Here is a 20,829-nt window from a genome sequence, read left to right as displayed (position 1 = left end):
GCCCATTCATCCAGGAGCATATTTATGAGGTCACACACTGATGATGGACTAAAAAGCCTGGCTCACTCGCAACTTGAAATCAACCCAAAGGTGTTCAATCAGCTTGACAGCAGGACTCTTTGCAGGCCAGTCAAATTCTTCCATGCCAAATTCTCTCATCCATGTCTGTATGGACCTTGCTTTGTGCACTGATGCACAGACATGTTGGAACAGGACGGGGTAATCCCCAAACTGAGTGTCCAAAATCTCTTGGTACGCGGAAGGAACTTCCTTTACCCGGAGCTCAGGGGCTATTATTTTGGACATTTCCAAATTTATGGCAACAGTTTAGAGATGCATCAGTACACAAATCTAAGTTAATAAAGACACGGATGATAGAATTTGATGTGGATTAATTTGACTGGCCTGCAGAACCTCAACCCTATAGAACTCTCTTGGATAAATTAGAGCAGAGACTGAGAGCCAGGCTTTCTGAAAAATAAGGTCCGCCCTCGAGCTGCAAGACTGGTTTGTCCGTTGAAGACAAGCCCTTCACCTGTCAATCAAATATATGTTGACGTTCACTGTAGGCAACTTCTGGCTAAATAAAGTGTGCTGCTGAAGTTATGCTTAATAAACAGTTAACTTTCCCGTGTTTGTGTTAATTGGGGACCAACAAAACAACGCAGAGAGAGACGCTGACGTTTTAAACGACTTAGCCTCCTGCAGAGATGTCTCAGTATATCCTTTTTCTACTGGGCTTAAGTTCGGGATAGTGGGATACCGCAATTACTATGCCTTCCTCCATTTCCCCCTGGCTGTTTACAGTACAAGTCCGCCAAAATAGCACTCACAAATCACTGCCAGCCCCCCTCCCATTGCCATTCCCAGGAGCTCTCTGACGTCACCGCTCCAGAATAGAATATCTTTCTCTTAGAGGACTGCGTCACGCTGCTGTCCCCTCAGCACATACACAATGAATGGGAAAGTCGAGGGCATCAGACACCTTGCGCCAACTGCAGTGTGAAAAGGCCTTAACACACACACCAACTCTGAGCGAAGCGCTGACGTTTTATACGATGTCACCGCAGTGAAGGGAACTGTTTGGCTCCTTAAATCGCTAGCTTGCTAGCTCGTTGGCTAGCGTACATAAGAGTTAATTTTCCTTTAAAGCTATAAACCACAATTTCTTGTTTTAACAAAAAGTATTTTTCACCCAAGCCACGACACTAGAGGAGATGACAATGCTGATTAATCCATTCATCTTCTCTAACATCTTGCTATATTTGTCAGTGTCTTATTTTTTATGTTTATTGAATGCCCTATTCATTTTCCACATTGGCCTGGTTGGTTGAACACTGCAAATGATGCCACTGAAATGACGCATGTCCTTCAAAACACAGTAAAAATGGTGTCGACATCATATTGAAGCAACAGCTCTATTCTGTTGTAAAGCAGAATTCGAGGTTAGGGGGCGCGCCAAAAGTTACATACTACAGCTTTAAAAGTCCCATATTTTACCAAACCAAAATTTTTCTCGTATTTTGGATGTAATATTGGCTCTGTAGTGCCTCAGCAAACGTGAAATATGAATTTAAAAAGTCCACGCATTCTTAATTTTTCTGCCCAGAAAGCCTGAAATCCCAGATCATCATTCGAATTTCCAGCTTATCTACGTCACCAGCAAAGATCTCCGCCTACCTCTCCGTTACAAAGCCAGTGCAGTAAATAAACGTGTTTGTGGGTCTTCTACATGCAGGCAACCGATCAGAGGAAAGGGGGCGGTCTTAGCCAAATATGGATAAAGCGGATACAAAACTGCGTCAAAATGGACGTAGCTGTCAGAGGGCCCTTTTCTGGACACAAACAAACCCAAGGTGTTTTTTTTAATAGTTTTTTTTTTTTAAATGAAACTGACACTTTTATACTGAGTCCATGTTAGAGAGTCAGCCAATGGAGCTCTAAATAGCCAAAATATGGGACCTTTAAGTGTCTCCGTTGTGTGAATCTACGTGCTGCTCATGGAGCAATGCGGTGGAGTATAGGACGGAGTCAACACCTGCAAGAGTGAACTGGTCCGCCGGCGTTCCATGAGCCGACTAGCGGCTAATGATACAGCCCCCCCAACTCTGTCAGCTCCCTGTGTGATGCGCCCACCGCAACAATGACAATTTATCGAGCCCGGAAAAACGATCGTGTCCATTTTATTGATCAAACAATAAGTCTGTACAATAATTATCATGACAGGCCTCCTCAGGTATGTCCCACACTAATAGTCCTACACAAAAAAACTAATTTCTGAAATAAAAGCAAAGGTGGTGCAACAAAGCATTAAATTGAATTAAATGTCAGTTTTTCCAATTGAGTTGTACACATTCTAGCGGCACATAAAAAGTGGATTTTTTTTTTTATGATTTATTTTGGCTCCTTATTTTATATCATGAAAAACCTGGCATTTGAACAGGAAAGGGAATCCAGAATGGACAGTAAACAGCCAATCTCATGACTTGTCTTGTCATCAACAAAGGCAATCTTAACACAGACAGATAGAAATTAGAACAGTCCCGACTGTAAACCAACAGACCACCTCGGTTTTGGCATGCCGTTTACGACCAGAACAATCAGATTGGCTTACAATTTTGATGATACCTGACAGAAGAATAAACTGCCACTCCACAGCATAAAGTGCCAAGCTGTTGGTTCTTCCACTAGCAACTGATACTCTTGACCGTTTGTTGAAAGAATAAGGTGGAAGTGGCTTTTTTCTCTCCTTCCTTGTTACACCAAGCAATTGCAACAGCAGAATAAACTTTTTAAAAGGTTGCAATGTACGTAATTCAGATGTTCCTTTCAAATGGGGCATCATTTAGAGAAATTAATCCGCTTTCTAACAGTAAACACAGGTATTGTCCTTGCTTCAGAGCAATAAAATACTAAACACATACAATGTTATGTCCTTTTGACAAATTCTCCAGCATGATGATACTGTAAATAAGATGGCAACGGTTGTACAATATAGCAATATTAGAACACAAAACCATTTTCTGGGTTAAACTGATGTACTATATAGTGGGGCAGCATATAAGCATGCTTTGTTATTTTTAGTCTCTTAAGTGTGGCAACATAAGAGGCATTGGTGGATATTCACTAACTTTCCCCAAACAAGCAATAGCAGACATTCTGGGAAAGACCAATTACACCACAGTTACATCTGTAACAAAACCTTTAAAGCAACGAAAATCAATGGATTTAGTATCGCTAAACAACAGTACTGTATCACATCAAAAGTAGCAAATACCCCCAAACAAAGCAGAGCAGTCTGACAAGGAAGATTATTTCCTGGTCTTTCTCATGATAGAGGTGGTGCAAGTCATGAGCATTGGTCAGGGTACAACACATTGAAAAACAAAAACAGTGCTAAAATACATTGCTCAATATAACCCTGTTGACAATGCTGAACAAAACGTCATTAAATATAATCGTTAGAGGTGCAACGATGGGTTTAGGCAACGATTCCATATAACTCAAGGGCAATATTGGTTTATTTAGAACGATACGATCAGAAACGATTCAGTGGCTGAAAATCGATTCAGTAACTCTTGCAAAAATTCATCCAGTGTGACTGTGAAATAAAGACCTGCATTTTTTTTTAAGGGAACTGGGTAAAAACTAATTATGGTCATTAAATATAAATATTTTCTCTTGTACTTTCCTTTTGTGTCCTATTGTGTACCGTACTATACGTTTTGCTCTAATGGACTATGAGTCAGATGAGTCGACTCCCTCTGGATCGCCTGAAACAATCCGAGCTTCATCCCTAGTCTGCAATAAAACAAAAGGGAAAAAAGCATCTTATTGTTATTTATGATTTCAGCTATGATTTTACTTGTTTGGCCAGATTTTTCCTTGAAAAGAGATGTTTAATTGGTGTTAGAATTAGGAGGGGTTCCTTGGAACAATTTCTCCAATGTATGGAGTCCCTAGCTGGACCCAACATTTGAGAATCCCTGTTCTAAACAGTTAAATACAAATACAAATTAAGCACTCTGAGGTTTTTCATGAGAAAATCATTTAGGAATCGTGGGAATAATACAGAGCTAAATAAATGAACAAACCTGCTCTTTGTAGCACAAACATGAGCCTGAAACAGCATCCAGTGGTTGATAATGTCACTGGTTCTCCTCTTGTTCACTCAAGCTTACACTCCTCATAGTCAACTGTTGTCGTTAGCAACTAGTGAGCTAAGCTAACCAGCTTGAAAGGCTTCAAAGCACACGGCGATCACAAATGAGTCATACACACATTCTCAGTGATAATTTCTCACTAGCCTCCTCATTTGCCATTTACCAGACTGACAGACATCTTAAACGTCAATAAACGTGCTTCAAACAACAACACACACACACATACTGTGGCGCCTTCTCCAACCACTAGGGGCACTACAGAAAGGAATGCCTAGATGCGGGGTGTATAAAAGGAAATGAGACGAAGAAGAAAGTAGCCTTGACAGTACACTGCTGTGTCCAAACTGAAATATCAACCAAAGAAAAATAATTTTGTTTTTCTTGGAAATACAACACAAACACGAGGGCTCGAGACGGCGATCAAATTGGTCACGTGACCTTTTTTTCAGCTTGTGTGATTAAAAATTTCCATCGTGTTGCATTTGAGCGAGAGCATGTTTTAATGGTTGAAAGTTGCCTTTTTTCCACTGCAATCGCTTCCTGTCCGAGAGAGCGCTGTGACACCGTGTCAATCATCGTTGTGAATTTAATTTGAGTTAAAAGTGACCCGCTGCAATATGATTGGCTGCCTGCTGTAACATAATTGACTGCTTCTTCCAGTTAGGACACATCATTATCCACCGCATCTTTGCGTACACGCGCCCCACATATGCGCATCAGGGAGGCCAGTACACCGCTGTGCCTGGCCAGTAGCCACCACGTACCTATATTGACGCTGGGCCGTTATTTATTTGTGTGAGCAGTCAACTCATCTGGACTACTGGTAAGCAAGCTAGCTAGCTAGCCGGCACCTACCTTGTGAAGTCCGGTAAACCGTTAACTCCTCCTGATGCAAGTCACCTACCGCTTTTCTTTTTACACAAAACATTACCAAAGCTGGGTGGCATGGTGACCGACTGGTTAGCACATCTGCTTCATAGCTTTGGAGACCCGGGTTAAAATCCAGCCTCGCCTGCGTGGAGTTTGCATGTACTCCCCGTGCCTGCATGGATTTTCTCTGGATACTCTGGTTTCCTCCCAGATCCCAAAAGCATGCATGGTAGGTTGATTGAGGACTAAATTTCCCGTAGGTGTGAATGTGAGTGTGAATGGTTGTGTGTTTATGTGTGTCCTGCGATTGGCTGGTGACCAGTTCAGGGTGTACCCCGCTTCTCGCCCAAAGATAGCTAGGATAGGCTCCAGCACACCCGCGACCCTAGTGAGGATAAACAGGACGGAAAATGGATGGATGGATAATCAAAGCTGCTACATTTGTCATGGGAAAAAAACAAGTTGTTTCCCCGAGTGACGTCTCACATGATCGTTTCAAATTTACGAGGGTGGGTGTGTGAGTGCGTGTATGTGGGGAGGCTATGCCGCTAACTGCAAATATTGCCTGCTTAATTTGTCTCTCGTTTTCATTTCACTCATTACAAACACAGACCCATGTGCAACGGTTTTACTAACTTTCTTATGAAGCTAGCAAAGCTAACCTGTCTGTCTGTCTAAACCCTGTTTATAACAGACATATTCAGATACTATATGTGCAAAAGGTAAAAAGCCCAGACCCCTTAAAAAAAGATTGTATGGGGAAAAAAACTATTAAAATAAAATACAATAATTGCAGTAGTAATGATGTATCCATTTTCTATTTGGGACTATGAGTTTAAATGGGTAAAATAGTTTGTTTTGAGAGCAAATAAATTGCAAAATAGCGTGAATAAGCAAACGATACTTTTATATGGTGGTGATACACTTATGAAATCAATTTTGAATGCATGTTAATCATATGGTTTTGGTAATGCGCAGAATTAAGAGGGTCCTCATAAAAACTGGCCCCTCTGAGTCAAACAAATGATCACTTAAAAGCATTCTTTTTTTTTTTTTTTTTTTTTTTTTAAATTTAATTGACCCGTTTTGTATGCCACCGGTTTTTACGGACAAACTTCTTGTTCATTGTAACATATTTAGCAAATATACCTGTTCATAGTAACATATTTAGCAAATATAGCTCTAGTCACTGTCATTCAAAAGTATGGTATGGTCATGCTGTACCTCCTCAAAAATGTAACCATAATCATGTGCTGGTGCGACCAACTGAAAAAGTTGGTTGCACCAGTACTAGTCGTGCAAAGGTTAGTGTAGAGCCCTGTACACACCTCCTTATAAAGCCTTCCATGCTTAAATACAGTGTGTTATTTCTAGTAAAATTTCAAGCGCGGAAATATTTCAGCCAAAATTAACCCAAGTCCATTGTTGGTTTTGAACCAAAATACTTTTTTTCAACAAAATAAAACTACCGAAATAACGTAACATACATAACATGTCATGCTGAACACAGTGACGGCCGGCGCCTGCAAGTGTGTACACTTCAGCGTAAAGAATCATTTACTATTACCAAGCAATGTCGTACAGAACATTGCTGAATAGCCAGTGGAATTGACTTGGAGATCTCTAATACACACACCTCATACCCAAAGCTTGATGATGACACAGTGCCATAAATCATTAATAAATGAAAAATAAGCATATACAGTTGTGTTCAAAATAATGGCAGTCCCACATCACTAGCAAGATAAAGCACTGTTTTTGTTAGAATTTCAATTTCTACACGGCAAGTAAGTTTCTAGACTGTTTAGTAAAGGTACAGAAAACCAACAGACCCAACAGGCATGACACGCATGCTGCTGATTCTGTGAAACTGAATCATTAACTGAAAGGGGCGTGTTTTATTAAAAAAAAAAAAAAAAAAAAAGCAGTGTTGACATCTGTCTTTACAAACTCAAAATGTACTGTATAAACTAAGAAATGCTTCAAGATTCAACTTTCATTTCAAACTAATATTTAGTTGCATAACCACGGTTTCTGATAACTACTTCACATCTGTGGTTGATGGAGTTGACCAACTTCTGGCACCGGTCAACAGGTATTGCAGCCCAAGACAATTGTACTATGTTCCACAATTCCTCTGTATTTCTTGGTTTTGATTCATGAACAGCATTTTTTATGTCAGCTCACATGTTTTCTATGAGATTAAGGTTTGGGGATTGTGCTGACCACTCCATTACTTGAATGCTGTTTGTCTGGAACATGATATTGCTCGCTGGCTGGTGTGTTTGGTTTGGGGTTATTGTCTTGTTGAACCACCCATTTCAAAGGAGTTTCCTCTTCAGCATACAGCAACATGACTTCTTCCAGTATTCTGATGTACTCAAAATGATCCATGATCCCTCGTATGCGATAAATAGGACCAACCACCATAGTACGAGAAACATCCGCATATCATGATGCTTACACCACCATGCTTCACCGTCTTCACTGTGTACTGTGGCTTTAATTCAGTGTTTGCAGGAGGTCTGACAAACTATCTGTGGCCCTTAGACCCCAAATAGAACAATCTTACTCCACAGTCTACAAAATATTACGCCATTTCGTTTTAGGCCAGTCAATGTGTTCTTTGGCGAATTGTAACCGCTTCAGCACTTTTATTAACAATGGGACTTTGTGGGAACTTCTTGCTGGTAGCTTAGCTTCACATAGATGTCGTCTGATTGTACAGTAATCACAGGCAACCTTAGATCTTCTTTGATCCTCCTGGACCTGATCATTGGTCGAGCCTTTGTCAGTTTGGTCATTCTCCGATCCATTTGAATAGTCGTTTTTTTTTCTTGCGCGCCTTTGTTTTTTGCCATTTTAAAGCGTTGGATATCATTTTAGCTGAACGCCTACCATTTTCTGCACTTCTTTATAGGTTTCCGCCGCTTTTATTAATTTCCTAATCAAAGAACAATCTTCTGAACAGTGTTTTGAACGACCCATTTTACGCTGTTTTTCAAGGACAAATGCACAGCCAGCATGCAGCGTCAGTTGCCTTGATTCTTAAATAAGGGCAACCTGTTTAAAAAAATTTTTTCACAGAATCAATTACCTCACTGCATTGGCATTGAACAAACTACTGGTAACAAAATGACAAATATGAACATCTTTGCTACTGGAATAAGTCAAATTTGCATGTCGCTTTGAATTATGGGAACTCCATGGTTTTTCCATCATCATCGTCGCCAAGCTGCACTATTTCTATATCTGTTGTTGACCAATACTGGCCACTCATGCCAGAGTAGCATTTCACCACTTGCACACTGACTGAGGACTATCTGCAACATTTGCACAATAAACATTGTCCCAGATTATCACACTACTCGTCATTTTAAACTGCATACATTCCTTATTGTCTCGGCACCCTTTCCACAATGGCCATTGCGCCGGACTATTGCTATATTAGTCATTCAAACTGCTCTAAGTGGTAGAGGACACTGCATCTTTTTGCACAATTGTCCCCAAAAATATATATATATTGTACCCGCATTACCAGATAACTAATAACGCTTTATTGCTCAGTGACTGTTTTTCTCAATGTCTTTATGTCTCAAATGTGTTCTCTGTCGTCGTACTAGAGCGGCTCCAACTACAGGAGACAAATTCCTTGGGTATTTTTTGGACATACTTGGCAAAATAATGACAATTAAACAGAGGGTCCCTATTTTCACCCAACCTCGCTACTTTCCGCTGTTCGTGGGGGGGAATGCTTGTTGCATGCTATTTTGAGGCAAGTATTGTAAAAACTGAAGACAGGCAGAGGATAAGAGAAAGACGGGAACACAATGCCAATCGCTAAGCTATCACATGACGTCGCAAAACAAATGACTAGCTGGGCCAGTATATTTGTCACATTAGTCTGGCCGGAACCGCGCTATAGTCAAGATTAGCCAATTTTGAAGAGCAAAATAGCAGGCAAACTATATGTTTATGGAGTAAAATACTGTTCCTGTATATACAATGCTAGACAGTCATACAGGGACCAAAAACCGTAAACGAATTAGTACGTCAACTCTGCTTCGTCACTTGAGAAAATGAACCTATAATTTAAAAGTACATTAACTCATTCCCTGCCATTGATGTCTGAAAATGTCGCCAATTTTAAGGAGACACAATACTAAGCTAACAGATTTTTACTAGGCTGTTTATTTTAAAGAGAAAATTAGCTACTCTTATCAATTTTAACAAATACTTGCCTAATACTTGACATGACAGCTCTGCAGAGATTTTGTGGAGGCTGATCTGGGGAAGAGTACAGAAATTGTTCCGCCAATGAGCAGCGTTCACCTTCATCCATCAATGGAATTTTGAAACAACCATGATTCCTGCTAGAGCTGGCAGCCTGTCTAAACTGTGCAATTGTGGGAGAAAGGCCTGAGTCAGGGAGGTGACTAAGAAGCCGAAGCTCACCATGTCAGAGCTCCAGCTTTCCAGCAATCCATCAATGCGGCCTGTATGGTAGGCTAGCCATACTAGGGTTGGGACGGTATAGGTAACCCGTGGTACAGTCCGTACCTAGGATAGGTACATTTTCGGTATGTTTTGTGTGCATTAAGAGAGCAACTTTTGTTTCCACTTGCAAAATTCTGTTTACTTTGCTTGTCAGCAAAATCAGGATTTTGTAATTAACTAATTTCAAGTGAACTTATTTAAAAACAACTATTTCCAATGGTAAACTGCTTCTTATTCATTGACTAATTGTATAAAGGTCACAATACAAGAATATCAAATGCATAAATTCACACTTCTCACACAAAATAAAAAATAAAAAAAATAAAGCACTACTTGTGAAACAGTTGGATTAAGCATGGGCCGAGTGGTCACGCGTGCAGATTGGGGTGCATGCATGACCAATCCAGTTCTTACACTTAGGTGGGGAATGTGTACGTGGGTCGAGCATAGGGGCTGGGCGATGTGACCTAAATGTCTATTCCCTGTATAAAATGAATCCTTCACCGATAACTGTATATATTGCGATAAAAACGTATGAAAAATTACAATGGAAGTATTTATGAATGGGTTGCACATGTTTTCATTCTTTAACAATGGTAGTGTTGTGTTGCGTCATCAGCTGTACATGTAGATTTGATAAGAATGAGCCAAAGAGCTTTTGCTGAAACCTGAAGCTGGTCGAAAGCTTTGGATCACAGCAATTAGGCGAGACAAGTGGACCCTACTCACAACGATAGTGTGCTTTTGACAATTTATATAATGGTGAGGCGCTTAACTTTATGATTTTGTTTTGCATTATAATATTAGATAATATATTATTCTAATTAAGCCTTTATATTGTTCACACTAGGCACAAAAAGCAATCACCAAAGCAGTCCTGACTATACTCCATCTGTAAATATGGGAGTCTTAATAAAAATAAAATTAAAATAAATCGATAAAATGTACGTTGCATTTGAATTTAATTTATGAGGACTTTACTGTGATGCATGTACAAATCTTTTACAATGAAATCTTACAGAACATTAGTCTGGATGCCACAGGCTGGACAAGTGTTGGATATATACGTGTGCATGGATTTAGGTCCCTTTTGTCCATAATTGCATGAGGATCAGGCAAAACCTGGGAACCAGCGTTGTACAGAAGGTTTACGATATATTGTATATTTGCTTGCCATTAGCAACAAACTTGCATTGTATGTACCGAATGCAAGGTATGAAATAATATTCAAGTTTGGGGAATTAATATCTATTATTAGACATGCAAACACTCCCAGACATGCTTTTTATCTTAACAAATTAAGCAATCTGGAAGACTCTAAAGCATACAATAAGGCAAAAAAAAATATTTTCTTCACGAAGAAAAACTTATTTACACCGCTAGAGTACATGTTGATGTACAAATTTTAGATTAAAATTAAATTTGCCAAATTTCTTTACTTTTTTGTTCTGGCCTCCAACTTGAGCCAGGCCCATCTCTGCCTGCACCTGATGCCTGCTTAAAGTTGTGCCACATGAATAGCATCCACCTCTTTAAGCACTCTCATTCTGGAAAAGAATTGACTAAAATAATTTTCCGTTTCACTTCATTTTTCACTATTACCAATTTAAAAGGCTAATCCCAAATGCATCCTCCAGGAAAATATTAAGTACAAAATTATTCCGTTTTCATTGTCCATTCTGAATTTGAAGTTAATTCGGTGTCCCTAACATCCCTCCGCCGCTTAATACATTAAACATTAACATCCATAAACTAATTAGATAAATTGCAGCCACGCTTCCTAATTAATACAAGATGTACTAGCGGATCAGCTTTTGTCACCGATGTTACGTGTGGTCCACAGTTCCGCTGGGACCACAAGCAGGGCCACGACCCGCACCACCTCAACGCGAAAATACAAAAGAGCAGTGCAACAAACATGACCCTGACTGATCTGATGAGCAAAAATGTTGCTTAAACGCAAGAGTAGCAACAGAGGGTGTCCAGTCCAGAGGTGGGTAGAGTAGCCAAATATTGCACTCAAGTAAGAGTATTGTGACTTGACAATAATGTGACTCAAGTAAAAGTAAAAGGTTGTCCAAAAAATTGCTAAAACGTACAGAGTGAAATAATTACTCAAGTGCTGAGTAACTTCAGATTTTTTTTAACCACAGCATGAGCATCAATAAAAAAAAATTGACATCAAATGTTAATGTGCAAATTCTGATTTTGCTGTGTGTGTTTTTGTGTGTGTGCGTATGCACAGTCAAAACTACAACATTTGCAATTTACTGCACGGTGTATTCTAAAGTTTTAAGTGAATTGAAATATCCACGTTTGGGTAGACAGTGCCAGACAAATACTACATGAAAGCTGTTTTTGTTTGTCTAAATGTAAACGAGAGTAACGCGCCGTTGCCTCCACGGTAACGACGACCTTCCCAAAATGGCCACCAGGCAGGCACGACGATCAGCCGGGCTAGCTTATCTAGTGTAGCGTGAAGACGGCTGACTTCGCGGTTGTCCAGAAAACCATCAGACACCATAAGGAGAAAAGGTCTCAAAAAGAAATTGCAAAAGAAGCTGGATGCTCACATAGCGGTCTCAAAGTACATTGGGTATGGAAAGTATTCAGACCCCGTTAAAAAAATGTTACTCTGTTATATCGCAGCCATTTGCTAAAATCATTTGTTTTTTCCCCCCCTCACTGATGTACACACAGCACCCCATATTGACAGAAAAAAAACGCAATTGTTGAAATTTTTGCAGATTTATTAAAAAAGAAAAACAAATCACACAGCCATAAGTATTCAGACCCTTTGCTCAGTATATAGTAGAAGCACCCTTTTGAGCAAAGACAGCCATGAGTCTTTTTGGGAATGATGAATGATTTTTGACACCTGGATTGGGGGATCCTCTGGCATTCTTCCTTGCAGATCCTCTCCATTTCTGTCAGGTTGGATGGTGAACATTGGTGGACAGCCATTTTCAGGTCTCTCCAGAGATACTCAATTGGGTTTAAGTCAGGGCTCTGGCTGGGCCATTCAAGAACAGTCACTGAGTTGTTCTGAAGCCAGTCTGTTATTTTTAGCTGTGCACTTAGGGTCATTGTTTTGTTGAAAAGTGAACCTTCAGCCCAGTCTGAGGTCCTGAGCACTCTGGAGAAGATTTTCGTCCAGGATATCCCTGTAGTTGGCCGCGTTAATCTTGCCTTCGATTGCAAACAGTTGTCCTGTCCCTGCAGCTGAAAAACACCCCCACAGCATGATGCTGCCACCATCATACTTCACTGTTGGGACTGTATTGGACAGGTGATGAGCAGTGCCTGGTTTTCTCCACACACACCGCTTATAATTAAGGCCAAAAAGTTATAGAATCTTATTTCTCACCATCTTGGAGTCCTTCGGGTGTTTTTTTTTTTTTTTTTTTTTTATTAAAGCAAACTCCATGCGTGCTTTTGTGTGTCTTGCACTGAGGAGAGGCTTCCGTCGGGCCACTCTGCCATAAAGCCCCAACTGGTGGAAGGGTACAGTGATGGTTGACTTTCTAGAACTTTCTCCCATCTCCTGACTGGAGCGCAGCCAAATTGATCTTTAGGTTCTTCTTTACCACTCTCACCAAGGCTCTTCCCCCCGATTGCTCAGTTTGGCCGGATGGCCAGCTCTAGGAAGGGTTCTGGTCGTCCCAAACGTCTTCCATTTAAGGATTATGGAGGCCCACTGTGCTCAGGAACCTTAAGTGCAGCATAAATTTTTTTTGTATCTTTGGCCAGATCTGGGCCTTGCCACAATTCTGTCTCTTGAGGTCTTCAGGCAGTTTCTTTGACCTCATGATTCGCATTTGCTCTGACATGAACTGTGAGTTGTAAGGTCTTATATAGACAGGCGTGTGGCTTTCCTAATCAAGTCCAATTAGTATCATCAAACACAGCTGGACTCCAATGAAGGTGTAGAACCATCTCAATGATGATCAGAAGGAATGGACAGCACCTGAGTTAAATATAGGAGTGTCACACCAAAGGGTCTGAATACTTATGGCTGTGTGATATTTAAGTTTTTCTTTTTTAATAAATCGCCAAAAAATTCAACAATTCTGTTTATTTCCAGTCAATATGGGGTGCTGTGTGTACATTAATGAGGGAAAAATGAACTTAAATGATTGTAGTAAATGGCTGCAATATAACAAAGAGTGACAAATTTAAGGGGGTATGAATACTTTCCGTACCCACTGTACATTAACAGAGTGGTAAGAGGAAGGGGAAAACCTTGAGAGGATTGTCAAGCAACGGCGATTCAGAAATCTTGGGAAGCTTCATAAGCAGTGGACTGAGGCTGGTGTCAGTTCATCAAGAACCACAACATCCAGACGTCTGCATGACATGAGCTACAGCTGTAGAAGTCCATGTGCCAAGCCACTCCTGAACCAAAAACGTCAGAAGCGTCTGTCCTGAGGCACACGGAGAGAGGAGAAAGGAGAAAAAGTACTGGTCTGTTGCCCAGTGGTCCCAAGTCCTCTTTTCAGATGAAAGTAAATTTTGCATTTCATTTGGAAGTCAAGGTCCCAGAGTCTGGAGGAAAACTGGGGAAGCACAAAAGTCAAGCTAGTTGAAGTCCAGTGTGAAGTTTCCACAGTCAGTAATGGTTTGGGGAGGAGCCATGTCATTTGCTGGTGTGGGTGCGTTGTCTTTTATCAAGTCCACATTCAACGTTGCTGTCTACCAGGAAATTTTAGAGCATTTCAAGCTTCCCGCTGCTGACAAGCTTTTTGTAGACGATTTTATTTTCTAGCAGGATTTGGCACCTGCCCACAAACTACTAATACCTGGTTAAATAGCCATGGCATAACAGTACTTGATTGGCCAGCAAACTCGCCGGACTTGAACCCCGTTTTTTTATTTTTTTATTTATGGGGTATTGCCAAGATTAAGATGAGGGAACAGAAACCCCGAAATGCAGACAATCTGAAGGCCAATATTAAAGCCACTTGGGCTACAATAACACCTGAACTGTGGCAAAGGCTCATCACCTCCATACCACGCAGTCTTGATGCTGTAATTAAAACAAAAGGAGCCCCAAGTACTGAGGGCATATTACTTTAATACACTTTTCAGAAGGCCAACATTTCTGTGTTTAAGATCTTTTTTTTTGTTGTTCACATGAAATATTCTAATTTTGTGAAAGGCCGATTTGTTTATTTTTTTTTGTTTTTCTGCCCTAATCGCCCAAATTGAAACAAAGGCTTGAAATATTTGACTTTGTGTGTGGTGAACTAATAACATACAAGTTTCACTTTTAGAAAAAAAATTAAATAAATGGAATTTCCCTCAATATTAAAATTTTTTGGCTCATACCTGTACCTCTGTTTGACCCAGTTTTGTATCCGCTTTTCATTTCCTCCGATTGGTTGCCTCCATGTAGATCACCCAAACCTCACTACTTGAGAGCACACGTTATGTTGACAGCGTTGCCTCGGGAGCAGAGATCTTTGCTCGTGAGGTAGATAAAATAATCTGTAACTCAGGAATGCATGGACGATTTTAATTCATATTTCACATTTACTGAGGCACCATAGAGCTAATATAATATTCCAAATACTAGAAAATTTGGGTTGGTAAAATATGGGACCTTTAAAATGTCAGACATGCTTCAAGAATTAGAACACAAACTCAGTCTTGTTGAAATCAACCTGTTTTGAGTGGGCTGTCCTGTCACATGCAAATGAGCCACTTTTTACCCCAACCTTTAATACACAGTGCGCAAATGCGAACAAGACTTCACATTACCATGACAACCAGGGACGGGGGGGGGCTATTTTGTCCCCTAAATCAGAATTTTACTCTATAATAAAAAAATCCCATAAAGACAGTAAAAGCATTGATTGAATTTTCATTGGTGGCGGTGGCACTTTACCAAGTTGTCAAATGACACTTTTCTATGAGTGTGTTGATCCATGCATGTGACATGTAGTGGACGTATTGCCAAACAAAAACATGATGTCCTGTTTGGGACTAAGATTTTAAATGGGTAATTTGGTTTTGCTACATGTATGCAAAAGAGTGTGAATAATCACAAACGATACTTTTATATCGTTTTTAAATGTACGTCATTCATATGGTTGTGGTAGTGCTCAAATTTAAGCGGTTTACCCAGGGGAAGCGGGATTAGGAGACCTCACTATAAGAGCTGGCTGCTGGCCCCTCTCGTCGAACAAATAAAATGTAAATAAGGCCTTTTTTTTTTAACTAATTGACCCGTTTTGTCTGCCACCCGTTCTTTCAGAGAAACTTGTTCGCAGTAAAAATATTTTGGAACTATATCTCGAGTCACTGTCTGTCTTTACTTCATATGGAAGTATGGCATGCCATGGTCATGCTGTACCTCCTCAAAAGGGTGCTGGTGCAACCAACTGAAAATATTGGTATCACCAGTGCTACTAGTCCACAAGTTAGTGTAGGGCCCAGACACTGCACTTCCAGCATCTATTGTGAATATAAAAATGTAAACTAATGTAACATGCTGAAAGAAAGCATGTTATAGACAAACACCAAAGGCAAACAAAATTAAATAGAAACATTGTAGGGAGGTCTGGGGGGATCTCTAGGGTCCCTCCAGAGGTTTGTATTTTATTTTAACATAAATGAAGCAATCTGGAAGACTGAAGAGTACAATAAAGCAAAATACACATTTTTGCACAAGCAGAAAAAAACCTTTATCTACACCGCTCACGTACATGTTGATGTACAAATTTAAGATTAAAATTAAACTTGCCTAATTTCTTTGCTTTTTTGTTTTGGCCTCCAACTTGAGCCAGGCCCATCTCCACCAGCACATGATGCCAGTTTAAAGATGTGCAACATGAATAGCATGCTCCTCTTTAACCACTCATTCTGGAAAAGAATTTATTAAAATCATTATCTGTTTAACTTAATGTTTCACTATTACCAACTTCTAAGGGTAATCCAAATGTATTCTCCAAGAAAATATTAAGTACATTATTATTCTGTTTTTATTGGCCATTTCTGAATTTGAAGTTAGTTCATTAAGTGCTGTGACAATCCCTAACATCTCTCCATTGCTTAATACATTTAACATTAACATCCTTAAACTAATTAAATAATTGTAGGTATGCTTCCTAATTAATGTAAGATTTACTAGCGGATCAGCTCTTGCCGCCGATGTTACGTGTGCTTCACGGTTCCGCTGGGACCACAACCAGGGCCACGACCCGCAGTACCTCAACGCGAAAATACAAAAGACTAGTGCAACAAATACGACACTGGCTAATCTGATGAACAAAAAATGTTTGTAAAACGTAACATGAGCAATAGAGGATGTCTGCTCCAGAGGTGAGAGTAGCCAAACAAATACAGACCCTTTCCATAAAATTTGAATATCGTGGAAATGTTTAGTTCCATAATTCCATTCAAAAAGTTAAACTTTTATAGATTCAGGGCCCACAATTTAAACAATTGAGTATTTATTTTATGAATTTGTAAAAAAAAAAAAAAAAGAAAAAAAAAAAAAAAAAAAAAAACAATTTGGGCTTCCAGCCCCAGGTGTCAAATTGCTTCAGTTTGGTTCATTTGTTTCAGTTGGGTTCAATATGGGGAAGACTGCAGACTTGACAACTGGCCAGAAGACCATCATTGATACCATTCATAGGATGGGTAAGCCACAAAAGTTCATAGCTAAGGAGGCTGACTGTTCAAATAGTGCTGTGTCCAAGCATATCAAAGGAAGGGCAAAATGTGGCAGGAGAAGATGCACCAGCAAAAGAGATGACCGTGGGCTTCAGCGGATTATCAAACAGAGAAGATTCAAGAATCTAGCAGAGATCCAGAAAGAGTGGAATTATGCGGGAGTCAGAGCTTCAAAAACCACTACATTCAGACACATATGAGAGATGGTCTACAACTGTCGGTTCCTCGGGTCAAGCCACTGCTGAGCCAACGTCGGAAGAGTCGCAACTAAGCCAAGGAGAAGGAGGACTGGACTGTTGAACAGTGGTCCAAGGTCGTGCCAGAAGCACCAAAACCTGGTTTGATGCCCATGCCATCACAGTTCTTGACTGGCCAGCCAACTCGCTGTATCTAAACCCCATTGAGAATCTATGGGGTATTATCAAGAGGTAACTGAGGGGCACCAGACCCACAAACAAAGAACAACTGACAGCAAGGATCAAGGAAATCTGGGCTTCCATAACTCCCAGGCAATGCCACAGGCTGATTGCGCCAGTGCCACGGCGCATCGTCGCAGTGATGACAGCCCCCACCAGGAAAAACTCTTCGGATCTATACGATTCACATAAATGGCTTATTTTGAGTTCAAAATGGCAAACTGATTTGCATGTATGATGTTAAAGTGTGCATGTGCAATAAGTCAAAATGGCGGTGGGCGTAAACGAAGTTCTCAGCATTGCAGCTCGTCAGAATAAAATTCGTACGTGGATTGGCTTTCATTTAAATGTTAAAATTGAGTCGGGATTTGTTTTTTTCAAGTGGATTTGCGAGTAAATCTGAACTGGTACTCATTCGTTCGTAGCACTACCCAATACTGTCTAATTGGTAAAAAGACAATTTCTTCATGGACAGGTTTGTTGTTATGAGCATAGCATGATTCTTTTTATTATTATTATCTATTATTATTATTATGGGTAGAGTTGCACAGTAATACATGATTTGAAGATTCCCGTTTCACAAAAACCTGTGGAAAATGCACAGAAACTACTAAAGACTATCAAGAAGGACTTGGCCAGCAAGAAAAAGCAAGGTCTTTGGGTTTTGCCGAGTACGTCTCTCTGGCCCAACTGTACTCTGATTCTTCCTGCAATACTGTGAGCTTCTCCACAATACTGCAATAATTATCGTAACGTGAGTAACATCCCTAACTAAATATATATGTCATGGGACAACCCTTTAGCCAACGAGCTGTACTTACCATCAGGGCACTCAAGTTAAGACATGTTTAAATACCATAATAATTGGAGAGCGATGTTGACCTGCAGTTTAACAACTTTTCTCTCTACAATGAAATAGACTTACACATTTTACCTTGTTACAATGTCGGCCGATGCCCATGAGAAAGTTGTCTGGTTTGATATCTCTGTGGATGAAGTTCTTTGTGTGTACATACTCAATCCGGCTGATCATCTACAACAAAATGAAAGGCACCCAGTCATTACACTTATTCCTCGTCAGTAATTGTAAATTTGGACTATTTATGCTTCTCAGACCTCATTCATTTAGAGAAATACACATTGTCTCACTCACTAGCACAGCTGAGAAAACAACCATACACTAAAAAAAGGCAAAATCTAAATGTTGGCCTGGTGACAGCATGTGCACAAATCTCACAATTCTATTTGGAGCAATGCCTTCTAGGAAAAAGTCATTGCCTCAAATGCACATACACCACTCACAGAAAGTTATGGATATTCGGCTTTCAGGTGACATTTCAAGATAAACCTAAAATGCACTAAACTTTACGGGGGAATTTAATATGACCTCTATTTTTTGAATGCACATGTCCAACTGTTCAATCTTTTAAGTAAATGTTTGCACAACCTGCACAGAGATGTCAACCCTTAACGTCACCACTCAGGAACATTCTGGATATTTTGGAAGGAACACTGTCAGGAAAATTTGCATCTCGGCCAAAACAAAGACATCCCATCAGAAAAACTCAGAATGCTTATTTATATTTCTTCATATTTTCACTAAATTTTCTCTTTGAATGAAAAAATATTGACAGCTTATTTTTTTCATTTCAGTTTTGAATTATTATGTGTAACTTGACACTAAAAATTGATAAATGTAGAGTTTCATTTACAGAATGACATTACAACAAAAATCAGGTTGTATGGTACTTTAGCAAAGCTAAATTGATTATAAAAAAAAAACTAAGATACAATGTAATTTTGAGAATACTGTGCAGATCTCAAAAGTCAAAATAAAAACTCAGCACTCCGAACACTATAAAATACTGTATGTATTCATTTGTATGGTAGTAATTATGGGGCTTTAAGATCTGATTGTATGTATGGGCATGTATAAGTCTTTTTATTTAATTTATTTTGATTTAACCTTTATTTGGCCAGGAAAACCTCAGAGATTAAACATCTCTTTTATAAGTGTCCTGGTCAAATATACATGGGTATAAATACATATGTAAGTGATTTAAGTGATAATGCAGTTGCTCAAAAAATAAACAAATACAGTGGGGCAAAAAGGTATTTAGTTAGCCACCAATTGTCAAAGTTCTCCCACTTAAAAAGATGAGAGAGGCCTGTAATTGTCATCATAGGTATACCTCACCAATGAGAAAATCTAAAAAATAATAAAATAATGAAAAAATAAATAGAAATCCAGACAATCACATTGTCTGATTTTTAAATAATTTATTAGCAAATTATAGTGGAAAGTATTTAGTCTATAAAGTTAATCTCAATACTTTGTTATATACCCTTTGTTGGCAATGACAGATGTCAAACATTTTCTGAAATGTTTTCACACACTGTTGCTGGTACTTTGGCCCATTCCCCCATGCAAATTGCCTCGAGAGCAGTGATGTTTTGGGGCTGTCGCTGGGCAACACAGACTTTCTACTCTCTCCCTTGAAATGCTTCTTACAAAGCCACTCCTTCGTTTCCTGGGCAGTGTGTTTGGGATCATTGTCATGCTGAAAGACCCAGCCACGTTTCATCTTCAATGCCCTTTCCGATGGAAGGAGGTTTTCACCCAGTCTCACGATACATGGCCCCATTCATTTTTTCCTTTACACTGATCAGTCGTCCTGGTCCCTTTGCAGAAAAACAGCCCAAAAGCATGATGTTTCCAACCCCGTGCTTAACAGTAGGTAATGTGTTCTTTGGATGGAATTCAGCATTCTTTCTCCTCCAAACACGACAAGTTGAGTTTTACCAATAAGTTCTATTTTGGTTTCATCTGACCATGGCATTCTCCCAATCCTATTCTGGATCATCCAAATGTCCTCTAACAAACTTCAGATGGGCCTGGACATGTACTGGCTTAAGCAGGGTGACACATCTGGCACTGCAGGATTTGAGTCCCTGGGGGTGTAGTGTATCACTGATGGTAGCCTTTTTTACTTTGGACCCACCTCTCTGCAGGTCATTCACTAGGTCCCCCCGTGTGGTTCTGGGATTTTTGTTCACCTTTCTTGTGATCATTTTGACCCCACGGGGTGAGCTCTTGCATGGAACCCCAGATCGAAGGAGATTAGTGGTCTTGTATGTCTTCCATTTTCTAATAATTGCTCGAACAGTAGATTTCTTCACAGCTGCTTACCTATTGCAGATTCAGT

At 39.8% G+C, this 20,829-nt stretch overlaps 1 protein-coding gene across 6 annotated transcripts in view; it reads right to left on the bottom strand.

Moving 5' to 3' along the window:
* The window catches only part of csnk1a1 (casein kinase 1, alpha 1), a 64,065-nt gene that overhangs the window by 21,427 nt on the left and 21,809 nt on the right, over window positions 1-20,829 (bottom strand). For 4 of the 6 annotated variants that reach the window (XM_061686071.1, XM_061686073.1, XM_061686072.1 and 1 more), the window contains exon 4: window positions 18,558-18,656. The exons of 1 other annotated variant lie outside the window; for it this stretch is intronic. In XM_061686071.1, coding sequence (XP_061542055.1) covers window positions 18,558-18,656 — 99 coding nt within the window. Of the gene's footprint in view, window positions 1-18,548; window positions 18,657-20,829 lie in introns of all 6 variants that reach the window. One more of the 6 variants, XM_061686074.1, reaches the window with a different exon arrangement.

The sequence above is a fragment of the Phycodurus eques genome, chromosome 9, assembly GCF_024500275.1.
Source record: "Phycodurus eques isolate BA_2022a chromosome 9, UOR_Pequ_1.1, whole genome shotgun sequence".
NCBI classification, from domain to species: domain Eukaryota; kingdom Metazoa; phylum Chordata; class Actinopteri; order Syngnathiformes; family Syngnathidae; genus Phycodurus; species Phycodurus eques.
The sequence above is the reverse complement of the archived record's forward strand: the minus strand, read 5'-3'. Positions and strand labels throughout refer to the sequence as shown.